The sequence below is a fragment of the Trichosurus vulpecula genome, chromosome 8 (assembly GCF_011100635.1).
Source record: "Trichosurus vulpecula isolate mTriVul1 chromosome 8, mTriVul1.pri, whole genome shotgun sequence".
In the NCBI taxonomy this organism is placed as follows: Eukaryota; Metazoa; Chordata; class Mammalia; order Diprotodontia; family Phalangeridae; genus Trichosurus; species Trichosurus vulpecula.
The window spans coordinates 51,570,206-51,590,211 of NC_050580.1; the positions used below are offsets into that span (position 1 = coordinate 51,570,206).

Sequence of the window (20,006 nt, forward strand, 5' to 3'; positions counted from 1 at the left end):
TCTTTAGTTCATTACAAACTTGCTGGGGTTGCAAAAGGTGGAAAGGCCTTAGAACAAGGAAGCTCCTGTACACTTCCCAACCCTTCCCTGACAGTGGCAGCTCTGCTGGATGACCCCAGCTTTGCCTTCTCCTCTTGCAGATCGGACAGCTCTTTTAACTTCATGGCCTTCTTCTTCACCTTCTTGGCTCAACTGGTCATCAGCATTATCCAGTCTGTGGGGATTCCTGGCTGGGGAGTCTGGTATGGAGGGAAGGGCTGGGGAAGGAAGGCTTGGTCACTGGGAGGGGATGGGGATGATGTGGCCAGTGCTGTGCACCTTAGGCACATTGGAGGCATAGTCCAGGGCAGGGCAGTCCTCCAAAGGAGGGAGACAGAACCAGGCAAATTTGGGAAAGCAGCTGGAATTTGGGGTGGTGGAAAAGTTAGGGTCAGAATAGTAGTCCCCAGGCTTGTTTGGCCAGGGAAAACTTTGGGGCTTGAAATAGATTGATGGAGCCCATAAATTATGGTCTGGGAAGCCAGAAACACCCAAGTCCCTTGGAAAGAGGGAGGTGCTTTGGAACAATTTTGGAAGAAAACAGAGGAAAACCAGTCCCTTTTCTTGCTGAAAATTTGCTGTACATAATAGTACTTTTGCTGTGTTTCATATTTAATATCTTAGAAGGAAGAATATGATTAGTAAGGTCATTCCCTCATAGAATCTCTGTTCACATGGCACTAAATGCCAGGCTTCCCTGGTATTTGCTTTGGGAAATGCTGGGTGAGAGTAAAGCAGAGACTAATGGGGAAAGATTAGAAAAAGAGTATCTTGTAGCGACTGTTGGAGAAGAGGAATGCTCCTTGTGGTTAGAAACCTGCATTGTATGGTACTAGATGTCCCATCTTTGTGTCAATGATGTAGGGTCTTTTCTAGTAATAATAAGAGTGTGCTCCTTCCCAGGGTCAATGGAGCAGGGCTCCTTTCTCAGACTGTGGTGTGGTCCCTCCCACTGGAGTGGGATCCCTCCTAGTTCCAATGGTGTAGTTCTTCCCAGTGCCAATGGGGTACAGTTCTTCTCTGTGGCAGTGGTTTGAGTCTCCCAGTGCCATGTGGATGGGGATCCTTACTGGTGCCAATGGGGCAGCCTCTTCCTGTGCTAATGGGATGGTCCAGTCCTGTGGGTGGGTCCTGTACACTTGGTCACTGTACACAGTGGGTCTTAACTGAGGTTTCAAAATCTTGCAGTGGCTGGATTGCAACCATCACTTTCTTTGGGACCAATGTGGGAGCTTCTGTGGTGATGCTCATCCCCACCATCATGTTCTCGCTCATGGCTGTCTTTTCCTTCATCGCCCTCAGCATGGTACGTAGGCCCTCAGGGACAGCTGGGATAATAAAGACTGGATGGAGCTGGCAAGATAGCCGGGCTGGGAATCTGAATGAAAACCCTGAAACCTCTCTGCTCTAAGGGGACCTGGGCTGGCTATGTCTACAGGGGAACACTGAGGGGGCATTAGCCCATTAGGAGATAGATACTTGGGCCCCAGACAGAAGAGGCTCCTCCCTGGATGCTTACTTTTGATGGATTTGGGTTTTCATTTTGGTCCAGCCTGTGATTTTATTGGTGTAGGAAACTGCCCAGGGAAGTCCTCTTTATGTATCAGGATTGGCCCTTGTTCTGCTGATAGTGTTCAAGTTTCCTGAGGCCCTGGAAATTTCAGCCATTTACTTATCCAGAGTCTCCTAGCCAACGCGGGTCAGTGGCAGCATTTGAACTTCCTCACTATGCCATGCTGCTTCTCATCCACTTGATGAGCCCCGTTAATTTTTTCTGGAGTCTGCTGTAATATTTTAGCTTGTGGATCGGCTCCAGTCTCAGCTACTGCCCCTCTCCACCTTGTGCCCCACCCCTCCTCGCCATTTCTTCTTTTCCCTTTCCTCCAAGCTGAGATTATCTGGAACTCAGAAGGAACCTTAGACATCATTAAATTAGCATTCTCATTTTGTAGATAAGGAAACAGAAGCCCAGAGGGGGGTGATTTATGTTCACACAGGTACAGTATAATTAGGGGCAAAGCCAGGATCCAGCCTAGTCCCTTCCCTTGGTGCCATCCTATCCTCTCCTGTTGAGCTAGTAGACAGAACACGGGTTGGGAGCTAGGACTTCTGGGTTCACATTCTAGTCAAACCATTGCCTTTCTTGGTATCTCTTTTCCCTCAACTGGAAAAAAGAGAAACACCAGCCTGTTAGAGGAAAGGATGCCCATCTAGAAAAGCCTAGAACTTTGAGGCAGGAGAGTTTTGATTTTTTTTTTTCCCTTAACCCTTTTCTCTCCATCTCTTCCCCCTCCCCTCCAATCCCATCCTCCTCATTTCTGTCCTCTGACTACAGGTTCATAAATTCTACCGGGGCAGTGGTGGGAGTATAAGCAAAGCCCAAGAAGAGTGGACTACCGGGGCTTGGAAGAACCCACATGTTCAGCAGGCAGCCCAGAATGCTGCCATGGGGGCTGCCCAGGGAGCTGTGAGCCAACATCAGAACCCATATTCTGCCACCCCCAATTACACTTATTCCAATGAGATGTGAACCGGAGACTGGGAGGGCAGGGAAGGGGGAAAGTAGGAAGGCAGGGAGGAGCTGATCTAAAGCTGCCTTGTGTCCATCTTGGTGATTAAATTGAGGTTGCCCTTTCCTATCTTTTCCTTTCTTTCCCTACCTTTCTACTTTGTAAAAAGGAAAAGAATTACATATATATGTATATTTCCCCTCCCACTGTTCCAACCCCATTTTCCCTTTGTGGTATCTGCAGAAGCCGTGGGTCCATGTGGCAGACGGTGCTATGTGGTAGTACCTGTGTGTCTGTGTTTCATCGTGATCTAGTGTACAGTGGAGATGCCCATTGTTGTGGTGCTAAGTATGTTTTAGAATCAAGCCAGTCCCCAGGGCCATGGCATGTGGTTCCCCACCTTGCCCTCACCCTGCCTGGACCTCATCTCCAACTTGACATGACAGCTAAGGACATCCTCCCTGCCTGACTTTGGAGCTGGACAGGGCGGCCCATTACAGGCCAGCTCAGAATGTTGTTCCCAATGGACTCCTGCCCATCCTGCTCTCTTTCTCTTGAAGCTGTTGATTGGGGGTGTGGGTAGGGGAGGAGGTATGGACTTCTGAGACATCTCCTCTTTGCCACCCCTTAGCTCTTCCTCACTGCCATGGTGTCACGAGCTGGGGATGGTTTCTTCAGTGTGTCGGAAAACGACAGTATTAGTATATGATTGCTGCACTACAGGGCTGAGTTAACTATCCCACCTGTCTCTCTCTTCTCTCTAATTTTATATTTTGTTGCTTCCCATCTCTTGGACTCACCCCATTTCTTCCTCCCCTGTGCCCAGTGTGTATTTTTCACTTGGCCTTCCTGAAGCTTGGTGTTTCACAGATTGGGTCCAAGCTTTAGGAAATGACCTAAGTCAGATGGTTCCTTCCCCGCCTTTATCCAGGGCTGAGATGAGTGATGTCTCCATCCTTTCTTCGGTCTCCTGCCTGGTCCTCCCAAGCTAAGGGGAGCTGAGCTGCCCCCAGTCCCACACAGTGCTCTGCTGGCTGGGTGTGGGTATGAATGGTGGGGTGCCCCATAGCCAGAAGAACAGCTCTGCATCATGACAATGTTTGTTCCTGGAAGGAGGGAGAAGTAGCTTGAATAGTGTGTGCATGCAGGAAAGTGCCCATGACTTTGAGATCTTGGCCTGCAAAGGCAGAGGGAAGAGGCCAGACTTAGACTGGAAACAGTTTTTCAAACTCCCATCAGAACAAAGCAGTGGCTTTCCCTGTCCCAGAGAGTCCCTCCAACTCTCCCCCTCCTCTTCTTTTTGGCTCTCTTTCTTCTCTTCACAACCTAACCTGCCTGCCCCCACCAGTGACTCTCTGAGATTTGAGACCTTTATTCAGGTTACCCTCTAGCCTGCTGAAACCCTGTCCATGCCAAAGGCTCCATTATCTCTACTTACCCATGGCTGCTCAACTCTCCCTGTCCCTTCTTGATGCCCAGTGGCATTGGCAGATTACAAGGGGGCAAAACTAACTTCCTTTAAAGGGCAGACATTCAATCACTTCTTGGCAGTTGATACAATCATTGTCTGGGACTAACAGGTGAAAGTGCAGCTTGAGTTGAGAGTGCTATGGCACACTTTTATATCTGGAACGATCAGGGGCTCCTGCCCAGGGAGGCAAAACAGGTTATAGGCATCTAGCAATTGCTGGGGACATGAAGGAGACATGATCTGTTCTGACCTTTGAAACACGTTGGTAGCTGCATGGCATGATGGCTCCGGCCTGTGGGCCCAGGAAAACCTGATGGGGCTTTATCCTTGGCATTGAATGTCTGCCCTGCAGTGGGAATTAAGGTCTCTGGTCTTCAGGTGTCCTCAGCCCTTGACCCCAAAAGGAAGTGAGGCAAATTGGGTTGTTTGGTTCATCAGAAAGCTTTTTCAGTCATCCTTAGTTGGGCTCCTTTCATGCACTCTGTGTGGCCAGAGACCTCCTTTGGAGACTCCCATTCACACACCTACTCTCCAGACTCAGTCCCGGTCAGTTTGATGGGGAGAGACAGTACCATACAGGGAAGCTCTGGTCTAATTGGAGAGACACGATTTTTACTCTCAAGCACTCCCTGCTCCAAGTGTTATGGGGAAGAAATAAGCCCTGTTTCCAATTTGGAACCCCTTGTCTGCTGGAATCTCTACTTTTAGAGAGTTCTTAGTCTGATGAGGGGGACAGGACTCAGAACATAAACTATGGACTTAGCCAAACAACTCTGTAAAGACACATATGACCCACCTCAGATGGAAGCACTGCAGGTAGAAAAGAATTTCCAGCAGGGGTGTTCTCTAGACATTGGGGCCTTTAAAATGAAGGAAATGCTGGCCACTATAAATCTTACCCACTGATGCCCCAAGTCCCTGCAGCTGAAGCCCGTTCTGAGCCTCACTGTCTTTGGGGTCATCTTAAGATCAACCATCACTTGGAGAGAATTGTATGGGGCTAACAACACTTTTCCTTCTATGACACAGAAGCTTCTTCCTACTTCCACCTCTGCATTGATTTTTGGTCCCTTACTCAGCACAAAGGTCAGAATTTGGTCCTCTGTGTTTGGAAAAAATGAAGGTTGCAGTCTATGGACCATCCCCTTCTGGGTCAGGCAGCAATAGTTTTCCATCCACTATCCTATCCTTGATGTCTCTCTGGTTACTTTATACGCTGAATTTTGTATTGTGACTGTCAGTTTTCTTTGTGAAGGGCATAGGAAAAAAAACCAAACCCATTCTGAATTTCAGTCCTGTATATGATATTAAAAGGAAATACTCCATCCAGTGCGATATCCCCATTTGTACCAACCTGCTTAGTATGATGCTTCTTGTGTTTGAGCCCCTCCTCTGCTGCTTGTTGATCAATAGAGACCAGATAGAGGCTTTGGGCAGACCAGCCATCTGCCATCATGGGGCCTCATGCAGCCTGGCTGATAATCTCCCAGAAACTCTGGGTCCTTTGTTTATCCTCCATATGACTGACTATGTGATCGCTTGACATCTGAGTGCCCTTTCCAGTAGTGAATCTCTTTTTGCTATTGTCAGATTTATCAAGCCTCTGGGGCTCAGGGCCCCTGTCTTGCCATGGATTAACACAGGCAAATTCAAGCCCCTTTTGGAGTCCCTTTTGGGTTCTCTGCACTTAGGGAGAGAATGATCTCTTGTAAGAACTGGAAACTGCATGGGGAGACTTTGTTTAAACCGGTTCTCAAGTTCGAGTCTGTAGATAGCTAATTCCCCTTCTTGTTATCGCTTCTTTCCATAGTACATTAAGATACTGGTTTAGGAACCCAAGGTGACCGGGTCGGAGAGTCACATACTCCTAGAATGTTAGAACTGAAAGGGGGCTTAGAGACCATCTCATCCAACCCGTTGCATTTTAGAGATGGGGAAACTGAGGCCCACAGAGAGGAAGTTGTTTGCTCAAGGTTACATAGCTAGCGAGTGGCAGAATCAGGACTCACCCCAGCATTTCTGGGCTCTTAGTCTTGTGCTTGCTTCTCAAGACCGTGTTTTCTATTCCCCACGAGACAGACAAATGCTGCTCCTTCCTCTGCCCTATAGCAGGAAGGGACTGTAGGGTAAACAGGTAAGTTGTCCTTCTCTTCTTCTCCTGTGTCCCCAGCCCCAGATTCCTGGTGCTGTCAGTTCTTTTTTAGAAAACTTGTGACTTGCTTTCTGTCTGATAACCCCAGAAGATCCCTGCAGTGCAGCATGAGGTCATTTCCCCTCAAGCCTGCTTCCTGTGGGGCTTGTAATTTCACTGGGACTTTCACCTAGCATTCTGTCTGCCATACTCACTTTGCATTTCTTCCCAGAGTCCTCTCCGCTCAGACCTGCTGGAGATCACAGGCCAAGCAGTGATTTTAAGCTAACAAATGGGCGGGTTATGTAGTCTTTTGCTAGAAGCCCAGTCCAGTGTCCAGGGTCCAGTCCATTGGGTGCTGCCCTAGTCTACCCTCCCAGGGAGTGGGGGCTCTGGTTCTGGGTATCTATGCACTTTGCCCCACCCCAGGGAAGGCTGGGAGGACTTGCATTCTCTCCCAACTTTGTAGCTTCTCTGAAAGGCAGGTGGTCCCTCTCTTCCTACACTCCAAACTGATTTAAGTAAGAGGTAGGCACTTATTGTCTGACTTGGGCAAAGGGAAAGGAGCTCCAATGTAGGCCTAGAGCAGGGGTCAGGGTGGGGTGGGGGGAGGGGGAAAGGAGTGTTCTCTGGTCCCTTGTCAGCGCCTGGCCATCTGGAGAATAACTGAATTTCCTTTTTGTCCTGACACCCTCCATTGGACAGAAGGTATTTTTATGTTACTCACTGGGGTTTGGCCACATTCCCTGTGCCAATCTCCACTTTGAGCCATTCTGTATTTGTCCCTGGTAACTGAGTGTTGACTCTGTACACTTATTAACAATAAACAAGAATCATCTGGCACCTCGGACTCGCACTGTGCCCTTTGTCTTTAGGTGGAGCTCTTTATACCCACCTCATCACTGGGCTCAGCATCATCATCACACTTGGATTTTTTTCAGGATTTTGTTTATGCAGTTTGAGCCAGTGACATATCTAGTCTGCCTTCTGTCCCAGACAATCAACAAACAATTGATTAAACACTTAATATGTGCCAGGCACTGTGCTAAATGCTGGAGATACAAAGAGTCAAAAACATTGTCCCTCCCTTCAAGGAATACACATTCTAATGGTGGAGATGACCTACAAACTACCGTTTACATACAAGATATATGCAGAATAGATGGAAGGGAATGTCAGAGGAGAGGCACTAATTGAATTTGGGGAGGAACGGGGAAGGACAGCTGAAAAAGGCCTCCTGCAGAAGGTGGGATTTGAGATGAGTCTTGAAGGAAGCCAAGGAAGCTAGGAATCAGAGGCAAGGAGGGAGAACATTCCAGGCATGGAGTTGGGAGATGGAGAGTCATGTGAGGAATCTCAAGTAGAATTCATGGTGGGAATAAAGTGTAAAAAAGACGGGAGAGATAGGAAGGTCCAGGTTTAGGATTTCATATTTGATGTTGGAGGCAATAGGGAGTCATTGGAGTTTATTGAGTAGGGGGGATGCCATGGTTAAAACTGAGCTTTTGGAATATCACTTTGCTAGCTGAGTGGAGGATGACCTGGATTAGGGAGAGACCTGAGGTAAGGAGACCATCCAGAAGACCATTGAAGAGTCCAGTTCAGGGCTTGATTTAGGATTGTGGCTGTGGGAATGAAGAGAAGGGCACGTACGTGAGAAATGTGGTGAAGGTAGAAACAACAAGATTCGACAACAGGTTGCTAAATGGTGTGACTGAGACTGAGGAATCAAGGATGACAGCAAAGTTTCAAGCCTGGGTGACCAAGAGGATGGTGGTGCCTTTGACATTAAAAGGAAGTCCAGAAGAGGAGAGAGTTTGAGGTCATGAGTTCTGATTTGGGTATGCTGAATTTGAAATGCCTATGGGATATACAGTTCAAGATTCCAAAAGGCAGGTGGTGGTGTGGGACCAGACCTCAGAAGAGAGACTAGGGTTAGATATGTAGATCTGGGAATTATCTGCATATGAAGATTGAACCCATGGAAGCTGATGGGAGCACCAAGTGAAATAGCATAGAGGGAGAAGAAAAGAGGATTCAGAAAAGTGCCCTGGCGGACATCTAGGGTGAATGGGCCTAACCTGAGTGAGGAATCAATGAAGGGAACTGAGGAATGGTCAGATAGGAGAACCAGCAGAGGACAGTGTCATGGAAACCAAGAGAAAAGTATCCAAGAGGAGATGATGTAGAGAAGGGTGAAGATTGAGAAAATGTCCTTAGATTTGTCAGTTAGGAGATCACTGGCAATTTCAGTTGAATATTGAAGACAGAAGGCAGATTTCAGAGGCTATAGAAGAGAATGAAGGAAGAGGAAGTAGGGGCATTGAGTTCAAGCAGTTCAGTTGAGGAGAGGTGTTAGCTATTAGGTGATAGCCAGAAGGGATGGTTGGGTCAAGCAGGGCTTCATCAGCAGAACCCAGTGCTCTGTGTCCTTCCATGATAGCATAGACCTGGCCTGTAGACTCCTGCATGTAGCATGTTGAATGGCGCTCCTGTCTGGAGCACTCAGGACTCCTAGGTGTCCTTTGCAAGGGGACATTTCTGGTACCTTAAAGAGCTAAGTCTTAGGGTGGGGTGGGGTAGGGAGTGGCAACAGATTTGGAAAATACATTCAGTTGACCAAACAGAACAGAAAAATTCGTGACCTCTAGGAGCTCACACTATGAATGGGGAGATCTCAGATCATGGTGTAATCATGAGAAAAAAATGTATGTATTATACACACATACATATACATACACACACCACATGTATATAGAGATATATGTATCTATAAAGAGATGTATATGTACGCATATATGTATATATAACAGGCATATATATTCACATATACAAATGAAATATATCTATATGTATAGTTGCAGAAGTACAAGGACATAACAATTGAAGGGGGTTCATTAGGGAGAGCTTCCTGAAAAGGGTGAGTGGTCTTGGGGGTACCTGGGGCTCTGGGTAGGGAACCATGTGTTGATGGCAAAAATCGAGTAGCGTGGGTTTCCTACTCAATGGGCAAGTATTTGCTAAGTACCTCCAGTGTTAATTAAATGTAAGGACGGCTAAAGATTTGGATCCCTTGCATTCCTGGGGGTAAAAGTTCTAGTGCTAAACTCTGTGGATTGAATCCTAAATACTGGAGGATCTCAGAGATGGGAGAGCTAAGTGAGCGACTTCCGCTAGTCAAGAACCATTCATTAAGCTCCTACTATTTGTCAGGCACAATGCTAAGCAGTGGGGATACAAAGAAAGGTAAAAACAGTCCCTGCCCTCAAGGGACTTAGAGTCTAATGGGGGGGAGACAACAAGTCAATAACTTGGTCCTTGCAAGATGTGTCCACACTAGATAGAAGTTAATCTACAAAAGGCAGAGCGGTCACGGATGACCCCATCAAAGACCATCAGCAAACCACGCTGTCATCGGCAGTTCCCTGCCGTCGGCTGATTGAAAGCACTTAATAAAGGCGGAAGGAAGGAGCGGGGCTTGAAGTCCAGGTGGGCATGGACGCCTCCCAAGGGACTCGGGAGTCTGAGCCTGCGCATCTCCACACCGGAGATTCTCCAGCCACTAACGCCGTCTCTAGGAGACGGCGGACTACCGAGCGGCAAACTACAATTCCCATGAGACTGCGCTCTCTCTCGCGAGGTTACCAGCCTGGGGTTACGGGCTTGGGAACTGAAGTGTCGCGAGGTTTGGAGCTCCGGCGGAAGACGTACCTGGCGTGGGGGTGAGGCCTAAAGCGAGATGGTCCATGATGGGCCTGGGGGCTGGAGGTGGGCTGGTTGGGGAGCTTGTGGGATCCCAGCTGCTTAAGCTGGGTGGGGTCTTTGAGATCACAGCGTCATTTAACAGATGAGAAACTGAGGCGCAGAGAGCGGAAATGAGTCACCCAGGGAGCGGAAGCCCTCAGAGAGGAGGAGGGTGGGGGGGAGGGGTCTTCATTTCTACCTGGGGGAAGTAGAGGGTGAAAGTTTGCACGCAAGGTCGCGCCGTGACCTTGGCAGGCCCCACTGGGCCTCAGTTTATATAGAATGCGAATAATTTCCGACGCTATCATATATGATATACAAATGGTAGTTATTAATTATTGTCCCATTGAAACCATGAGATCGTAGATAGAAGAAAAATCATTAATTTTATATGTATACATGCATGTACATATATACAAACACATGTAAATATAAATATTGTATATAAATAAATTTCATATCAAATGAGATATGTGCAAAGCACTTTGCAAGCCGTAAAGGGGCAATATAATACAATGTTTGAAGGTTCCCATGCATGGTGCTTGCGGCTTCTCGTCTGAGATGTAAAAATGCTGGTTATTATTGTTAAGTGTTATCTCCATTGGAATCATAGGATCCTAGCTCATCTGATCCTCACACCAACCCTTGGAAATATGTGCTGCTATTATGCACATTTTACAGATGAGGAAACTGAGGCATACCGAAATTAAGTGACTTGTTCGGGATCACACTGCTAGTAAGGGTCTGAGGCTGGACTAGCTCCAAATATTCCCCTTACTCCTTTGACAAGCTTCTGTCTCCTTGGGAGTAAGTATACCCCAGGCTGGGAACCCCTGTTTTAGAGGGTTGGGGAATATATGTGGGAAAGTACTTTGGGAAAAGAGTGCTCTGTGAATTTAAGACTATAACCTGGAAAAGTGGGAAGAGCCCAGGATTTGGTATTAGGAGGCCTGGATTCAAATCCAGCCACAGTTAGTAGCAGTGGGACCATGGGCAAGTAAATCACTTTAACTTCTTTGTGTCTCCGTTTCCTCATACTACCTGAGTATCTACTTCAGATGTGAGATTCAAGTGAAATAATTCAGCATTTATTAAATCACTACTGTGTGGTGGGCACTACTTAAGAGCTGGGAGATAAGAAACCAAAAAGGAAATGCTCTTCACCCTCAAACTGTTTACTTATAAAGAGCTTTTAGTCTATATAAATGTCAATTATTATGAGTCACTGCAAGTCAAATCACAGATACTGTGTATGAGAGCTCAGATTCATACCCAGGACTTCTAATTCCAAGTCAGGTAGGTCACTTTCCACTAGGTTAGGCTGGATAGCTGGATTGCCCTATTAGTCAGCTGGGGCAAGGCATTTATGTATCTTGTGCAGATCCTGGAAATTAATGTTCATACTGTTATTGTCACTGAAACTTCAAGCCTTCAGTGGCGTACGTGCCCCTCAGACCTGGAGTTAGAAAGTGACCTTAAAATTGATTAAGTTCAACCTTCTCATTTTATATAGAGGAAGAAAATGAGAGGTTAAGTGCCTTGCTTAAGCAGGGTCACCCTGGTAGTAAGTATCAGAGCTTTGATTTATCACAATTGTGCCATGGAGAGCATAATTATTAAAAATAGTTTCTTAAGTTATGTGCATTTATAAATGTAATTCTTACATACTCACAATGTGCTATATTGTTCAGCAGGATCAGATTAAAATTCTGTCTCCAGTTTGGGAGGTGGCCCATCATCACTTAATGGCATAGAGGGGTAGACTTACTCTTTAAGAAATACATCATTTGCTTGGCCTTACCTTTTATTGGCCAATGAGGTGGTCCAGTACTTCTTGTTGTGAGGGAAGGCCCCCTTCATGGGTATTTCTTTTTTTTTTTTTAATTTTAATTTATTTATTTATTTAACATATTTAGTTTTCAGCATTGATTTTCACAAGAGTTTGGATTACAAATTTTCTCCCCATTTCTACCCTCCCCCCCCCACTCCAAGATGGCATATATTCTGGTTGCCCTGTTCCCCCGTCAGCGCTCCCCTCTGTCACCCCACTCCCCTCCCATCTCCTTTTCCCTTCCTTTCTTGTAGGGCAAGATAAATTTCTACGCTCCATTGTCTGTGTATCTTATTTTCTAGTTGCATGCAAAAACATTTTTTTTTGTTTTTGAACATCTGTTTTTAAAACTTTGAGTTCCAAATTCTCTCCCTTCTTCCCTTCCCACCCACCCTCCCCAAGAAGTCAAACAATTCAACATAGGCCACATTTGTATCATTACGTATAACCCTTCCACAATACTCATGTTGTGAAAGACTAACTATATTTTACTCCTTCCCAACCCATCCCCCTTTATTGAATTTTCTCCCTTGACCCTGTCCCCTTTTGAAAGTGTTTGTTTTTGACTACCTCCACCCCCATCAGCCCTCCCCTCCATCATCCCCCCCATTTTTTTTTAATCTTCTTCCTTCTTCTTTCCTGTGGGGTAAGATTCTCAATTGGGTATGTATGGTATTCCCTCCTTAGGCCAAATCTGATGAGAACAATGTTCACTCCTTCCCCCATCATCTGCTCTCTCCCCTCCTTGCACAGAACTGCTTCCTCTTGCCACCTTTATGTGAGATAATCCACCCCATTCTATCTCTCCTTATCTCCCTCTCTCAGTATGTTCCTCTCTCATCCCTTAATTTGATTTTATTTCTTTTAGATATCTTCCCTTCATCTTCAACTCACCCTGTGTCCTCTCTCTCTCTCTCTCTCTCTCTCCATATATATATATATACACATATACACACATAGATATATACATACATACACATTCACCCATATGTATACATAAACATATATGTATGCATATTCCCTTCAGCTACCCTAATACTGAGGTCTCATGAATCATACTTGTCATCTTTCTTCATGGGTATTTCTAAATGTATGTGGAGTGGCTTACCAGTGAGTCATAGAGTGACTCATTTAGGAAGTAGTTTTGATTCAAAAACATTTTTGTGTGTCCAGTGGGCTTCTCTAAGACAGAACGTTGACTTAAGGAAGGATATTGCACCTTTGGAATTTCTGGATCTCCTGGTCGTTTCCTTGCAGAAAGGAAGCTTATCTGAAGCCCAGAATACCAGTTGTCTCTGGTTGTCCACTGGGAGGCATCATCTCTCTTTTTTTTTTAACCTTTTGTTCATAGCATACTAGGAACCTCCAGAGGTCATTTAAGTCAAGTCTCTTACCTTCCCGTTATCACAAATTGCCCTTCTCTGCCCCTTTACTCCCTACTCCAGCTGGAAAGTATGAAGAGACTTCACAGCAGACACTGGCTTTTGGTACAGTAACAGTAATACCTAAACATTCATATCGTACTTTATATCTTACAAAGCAGGTAATTTATAGACAACGTTATTTCATTGGATCCATATGTCTCTGGTGAGGTACACAGAGCAGGCATCATCACTCCCATTTTATAGATCAGGAAACAGGTTCAGAGAGGGTGACTCATGTCGAAGGTCTTGTCCAGATTTAATAGTCTCTGAGTCCAACTTAGTAAATGTTAGAGCTAGAACTCAAAACCAGGCATCCTGATTCTTTTTTCAGTATTCTTTGTGCCATTACACTTAAAAAAAAAAGAGCAATAGATTTGGAATCCCAAATCTTGGAGCCATATTCTGACTCCTTCACCTTGTTCCCACCTGTGAAGCCTTAGGCAGGTACCCAACCTCTGAGCCTTAGTTTTCTTTTCATCTTTAAAGTAAGGGTAACTCACAGTATCTACCCTGTGTTCTCTACAAGGTTATTGCAAATTAAGTGTCAACCATATACCAAAGGTTGATCTAAAGAAACAAACAGAATCAGTTTCCCCCACAACCAAAGGTTTGCCCTAAGAACAAACAGAATGGGATCCCCCTTAACCGAAGGTTTGTCCAAAGGACAGACAGAATGGGGTTCCCCCTTTACCAAAGGTTTGTTCAAGAACAAACAGAATGTGGTTCACCTTCCCAAAGGTTTGACCAAGAAACAAACAGAATCAGGCTGTACATGTGTTATAATGTGCTTATTTATTCTCCTTAAGCCAGAGAATCATGCATGATGGAGTCAGAAAACAATTCTGAACTCAGAGGTAAACAAGCTGAAGGAGACCCCTTTATACACTTAGAGCAGTCCCAACTCAGGATGCCTGTGTCAACCCAAAATTATAGTCTCCATATGTGTTTACCTGTAATGTGGGAAAGGAATTTCTTAATAGGATAGGTTGTAAATACAATGAGACCAGAGAATGTCAAGGTGTCAATTGAAATCATAGATCCAGGATGTCTGTGTTTCTTTTACAATTAACGTGACATAATATAACATAAGAAAACATAATACAAGTCCCACTATTCAAGAGAGTGTCCAATTCAAGGCACCTTGTCTTTGGTAGTCATAAACAGAAGAATGCTCCTGGTCAGCTTCATCTAGCCTTGTAGTTGCTGACACAGGAAGGGGCATTTTGAGTTCACTCAGAGAGTAAAGCAAAGCATGTCTGTTATGCCAGAGCATTCAAGGCATTATGGTAGGTTAAGCTTAGAGTAGGCCAAAATGTCTGTCTCCTGATTGGCCAATGCAGGTTTTAGGCCTTTCTCAGGTGATGGGGGCTCAAAAATGGTTCACATAAGGTAACTACAAAGTGTTTTAAAAACCATCAAACACTATATGTAAATGTTAGTTCTTTATTACTATTATTAATAGTATTAGCAGCTAACATTTACATAATGTTTTAAGGTTTGGAAAGTACTTTATATATGTTAATTACTTTATTACCTGTTATCAAGAGTTATTGACTAGATTTTTTTTGAGGGGGAAAGGCAGGGTAATTGGGGTTAAGTGACTTGCCCAAGGTCACACAACTAGTGTGTCAAGTGTCTGAGGCTGGATTTGAACTCAGGTCCTCCTAACTCCAGGGCTGGTGCTCTACTCACTGTGCCACCTAGCTGCCCCTGTTGACTAGATTTTTGACTAAACTGCTGCTGTTTTGTTGCCTATAGATTCCAGGCTGGATTCTACTTAAAATGCCCTTAATTTTTGTGCTTAACTATTTTCCTTTGTAACAAAGGAGGGTTCAGTTTAGGAGATCAAGGGAGTATTTCTAGAAATTATTGTGATATGAAAACAAAAGGCATCAGTAAAACCTCTTTTAAATAAATAACTGGGAAAACTTCCCTCCTTGAAAATTAGTGCTCTCCTCTTTTCCTAAAAATCTTTAGAAGACACTTGTGATTAGCTTAATGTCTTGTCTAAATCCTACCTGCTACAGTTTAAGCTCTCTGTTCATTTATGCTATATTGACAGATGGGATTGGTGTGTGGCAATGGACTTTGAGACTAGGGACCCACGATGGACTTCATTAGCCCAGTAGATTGAGAGTTTCTGGAAGGTAGGGGCCATTTCATTTTTGGCCTTGAATTTTACACAAAGTAGATGCTTGATTTCAGTTAGCCAACTGTTTGAACTTGAGCCAAGAACTTTCACCTTATATGGCTTTGGAAATTGTGAGAGTACGTGACCTTGCATGAACCTTTGTCTTTATGACATGACCTGGGGTGGGGTGCAAGATGACAGAGGTTAGGGAGTCAAGGTCCTACTTCAACTCCTTGGGGGACTCCACCCTTGCCCCATTGTGTCAATACATGAATCCAGCAGGATCAGGATGTAGTAACAGTTTTATTGATTTGGTATTTAATTTTAATTTAAAGTAAATACAGACTAATGGCCATAAACTCTCAGCCTGGAAGCAGAGAAATCATATTTCCATTATTGTCCTGCCTCTAGAACCACTGTAATCATAGGATAATAGCCTGAGAGTTAGAAAGGACTTAAGAAGTTAGCTGAGTCCTGCCCCCTGGTTTATAGAGGAAGAGCTGGTGGCAAAGGGAGTGACTTGGCCAAGGTCCCACAGACAGGAACTATCTTTGCCTGGGGAATCTTGCTGTGGTATCTGAGTTTAAGCTAACTGATTTGTCAATACTCCCACCCCTCACTCCTATTTCTGCAGATTTGAGCCAGGGCAATAGAAAGGTTTCTAGGAGGAAGTGAATCCAATTCTGGGATGATTTGCTTTTGTCTTTGTTTCTCCAGTGCCTAGCACAGTGTCTGACATGTAGCAGGCACTTAATAAGAACTTACTGGTTTTATGACTTGGTGGAACAAGCATTTATAAAGCATTTACTATTTTGCTGGGTAGGGGGATGGAAGGCAAGGGGCAGACAATATGTTCAGAAATCTGTCAGTACAGGGGCTACCGAGTGTTTTTTTCCAGATGGGGCCCAGCACTCACACCTGGGGACTGAGACAAAACAGTCTTGCTCATTCATTGTTAGGGAGGGGCCCAGTTCTGGGGAGGAGACTAAAGAAATAAAAGACTGGCTTGCTGCCCTTAATCTGAACTGATTTCTCCAGGGTCACCTGCTCCTAGAGGTGATGATGATAACATCATGAGAAAACTCTTGAGACTTGGAGATGAAATCCAGTCCCCAAACAGAAACCAAGAGTTCCTCTCTCCACTTGCTCAGTCTGGCTGATATTGGCCTCAGGTTTGGGGTACAGCCTTCGGTCATCTCCCCTAAAGCACAGAATCCACTTCTTCCTTCCCTTGGAATGGCGAGGAGGGGGAGTGTCTTATTCTCAGGAGGACAGGCCACAAGAGGTGCTGGGAATAAGCAGGCTCTCCCCACCAGCTGGCAAGACTGGTTTTCCCAGTGCAGCTGATTGAATGACTCCCTATACCCCAGCAGTGGTTACTTATGTTTAAAAATAAGATAGATTGTTTCCTTTTGTTTTTATATCCTCATAGTACAGTCATGTCTGCCTTCCAAGTCTTTCTTGATTACCACTGTTAGCCATGCCTCCCCCTCCCCGTTACTTTGTATTTTCTTATCCGTATACATGTTGCTTTCCCCAGACAGAAGCCTCTTCCAGGTTGGCCTTGTTTTTACTTTCAATTTGACTTTCATTGTCTGCCTCACTGCCTTTCACAGATCTTATCCATTGAGTTGGGAATCAGTCCTTCCACTTCCTGCAACAGGACTGAACCCTGCTTTGTAACAAAGAACCCACCCCCCACCCCCTACCAAAGCCCTCCAAACGAACAAACAAACAAAAACCAGCCCTTAGGCTTCTGGTATAAGTAACTGTCTGATGGAGGTATGCTCATTATCTATTTTCAGGCACCATTATTGGTTTTTTAGTTACTCAGAGTTCCTTCAGTATAATGCCCTTTTTATTTTACATCATTTATATCATTGTATACAGTATATCGTTCTTCTAGTACTATGTATTTTATCTTGCATCAGACATTTTTTGAATTCTTCATGTCATCCACTTCTTATTACTCAGTAATCTTTTAGTACATTCATTTGGTGGTTAGTTTTTCAACTGGGCAGTCATACCCATGTCCCTACCACTGGGGCAGCATATCCAAGGCCAAAAGGCAACTGGTACTTTGGGGACCTTGTCACTGATAAGTTAGATCAAACTGGCACTAGCTTGTGCTAAACATAATAATGCAGCACTCTTGGCTACTGCTCTGAAAAGTCTAGCCTCTTCTGGCTGAGATCTTTATGTGGAAAAGTAGATTGTAGAAGTCCAAGGAGCCAAAAAACAATTTGCACACACTTCATTCGCTTTGCCTGTATCACTCCTCATTAGGAGTTTGGCTGGAGGGAGGTGCCAGGCAGGGGTTTCTCTTCCTTACGGCTGGCCATTGGGAGCCAGAGACTGTTAGGAGAGAAGGTGGGTTCTCCAGTGGTCATCCAGCTTCTTCTGTGGCAGGTTCTTTAGATGCTATTAGGTTCAGTTCTGTGGTGTTGTATTTCCATTTATTCAACGAGCATTTTATTTTATTAGACATCTACCATTTGCAAGGTACTGAGGGATATATAAAGGCAAAAAAGGAAATAGTCCCTACCCTTAAGGCGTGTAAGTTCTGTTGGAATCTTCTTTTCACTCACAGTCTTCCAATCTTGAGCTCTTTGGCCTTACATTTAGCTTATGCTCCATACTTAGTCCTGTGGGCCACATCATCTTGTTCAGAGATGGTTTCTTATGTGTATGAATCTTGTCCCCACATATTGTAAGTTCTGGGAGAGAACCATGTATCCTTGCATTACTTTCACAGGGCCTAGTAGTTGTCCACTAGGTGACTGCCTTTTCTTGATCCTTCTCCAGCAAAATTTGCAGGTTTTGACATGGTAGCCTTTGAGAAATCTTCTCTAGCCACAAAAGTTCAGCTTAATCAACAAGCATTTATTAAGCACTTGTTGTGTGCTATCCTAGGTACTGAGGATGCAGAGATGATGAAATAATCCCTGCCTTATTTGGGGGAAGAAACCACATGTACACATATAAGTAAACATAAAGTAGTTTCTACGGGGAGAACATAGGCCTAATGTGAAGGGTAGTTTGTTAATAATGGAACAAGAGTTTCAGAGGGCACAATAGTAGGATGAGGGAAACTAGGACCTCTGGGGGCATGGGGCTGGTATGGATGGTATATAAAGGGGTGGGGAAAAAAAAACCAAATCAAAAACCCAAGATGACTCCTCACCAATAAGAGGAATGCAGGAATTTGGAAAGATCGCATCAGCTTGCTTTCCCATGAAAAGTGGTGTTTGCCTCTGCGGTGTTGGCAGAGTACCTCTCAGTACAGTGTTTTCCTCTTTAAATGTACAGTTTACAAACATAAACAAAAGTTCCTGGCACCAATTTTTAGCCTCCGTTGGGTGGCCCTGACTCTCTTTAGCAGGAATGAGAACTGAGAATATGGTCCTTCCTCTGTCTTTAGGTCCTGCACACTGCTGCCAAGGTACCTCATGGAGTCTAGGGCATGTGGTTCCCCAGAGCCTGATGCTGTTGCAGCTTATTCCGAGCCAGTGCCGGCATCAGGAACAGCTGTATCATCAGTGAAGAAAAATATCCATGTTCTCGTGGGAGTCACTGGGAGTGTGGCTGCCTTAAAGCTGCCTCTTCTGGTTGCTGGCCTTTTAGAGATTCCAGGGGTAAGTGTCACCAAATGAAGTCTTGGGTGACCTCATGAGGAAGACCTCTCCCTATGTCACTTATGATGAACTGTTTAGGTGCCAAGGTTAAAGGGAATTAAGAGTCTTTCATCAATCAGTTGAAAAAGATTTATTCAGGGCCTAAAAGAGGAGAGGCCACAGCCTTTGCCTTTCAGCATTGTTTGTATGTTGTCTCCCCTATTAAATTGTGAGCTCCTTGAGGGCAGTGATAGTTGTTTTGTCTTTCTTTGTATCTCCAGCTGCTTAGCATAGTTCCTGTCACATAATTGGGCTTAATAAATGCTTCTTGACTGTATGATTGTTTTGGGTGCTTGGAATCTGCTTTAGACATTAAACTAGCATTTATTAATTGCTTATATGTGCCAGACACCAAGCTAAACCTGGGGATACAAAGGCATGAAAAAAGAAAGACAGTTCCTGCCCTTGAGGAACTCAGATTCTGAGAGGGGAAGACAGCACACTAAAGTGAGCTGAGAAGGGAAGGAGGGAGATGAGGGTAACCTCCCTGAGGTGCACAGTTTGCAAGTCAGGAAGTCAGGAACAGGGCTGGGAAGGTAATGAAGGCTGTCATAGACCCCTTCCACCAAATGTAGGCCCTAGGAGGAACTCAACAATGGGAGAAGGGAGGGAGGCCTTTTGGTGGGGTATTCTAGGTCGAAAAGACCAAATGGATGGTTTGATGTTCCAGGGGAAGAAGGTGTGGAAAGAAGTTCCTGGATGAGATAGCTGCAGAGGCATGGCTTATAAGACTTAGTATACCAAAAGGGTGTGATTGAGTAGTGTTTGCTACTGTAACAAATGAGATGGGAATTTGGAAAAGGGAAGTTTTGATGTGGGACTGAGTAATCAGGGTATCAGAGGATCACAGCATTTTAGAACTCGAAGAGATGTTAGAGATCCTTCAATTATATTCATTTTCAATTGTACAAGCATCTGTTAAATGACTACTATATGCCAGCACAGTGCCAAATGCTGGGGATGCAAAGAAAGGCAAAAATCATCCCTGTTCTCTAGGTGTGTGCATCCTAATTTGTATTCAACATGTAAATAACCTGGTTGCAGGGGAAAC

General features: G+C 44.8%; 2 protein-coding genes across 2 annotated transcripts in view; both read left to right on the top strand.

Annotated features, from left to right (window-relative positions):
• The window catches only part of SCAMP5 (secretory carrier membrane protein 5), a 28,367-nt gene extending 21,373 nt beyond the window's left edge, over positions 1 to 6,994 (top strand). The window contains exons 5-7 of the mRNA XM_036734494.1: positions 141 to 242; positions 1,228 to 1,345; positions 2,375 to 6,994. Of these exons, the coding sequence (XP_036590389.1) occupies positions 141 to 242; positions 1,228 to 1,345; positions 2,375 to 2,569 (415 nt within the window). The 3' untranslated portion in view covers positions 2,570 to 6,994. The remainder of the gene's footprint in view (positions 1 to 140; positions 243 to 1,227; positions 1,346 to 2,374) is intronic.
• Positions 6,995 to 9,816: 2,822 nt separating this feature from the next.
• The window catches only part of PPCDC (phosphopantothenoylcysteine decarboxylase), a 58,988-nt gene continuing 48,798 nt past the window's right edge, over positions 9,817 to 20,006 (top strand). Inside the window, exons 1-2 of the mRNA XM_036735768.1 lie at positions 9,817 to 9,873; positions 18,703 to 18,916. Coding sequence (XP_036591663.1) covers positions 18,731 to 18,916 — 186 coding nt within the window. The 5' untranslated portion in view covers positions 9,817 to 9,873; positions 18,703 to 18,730. The remainder of the gene's footprint in view (positions 9,874 to 18,702; positions 18,917 to 20,006) is intronic.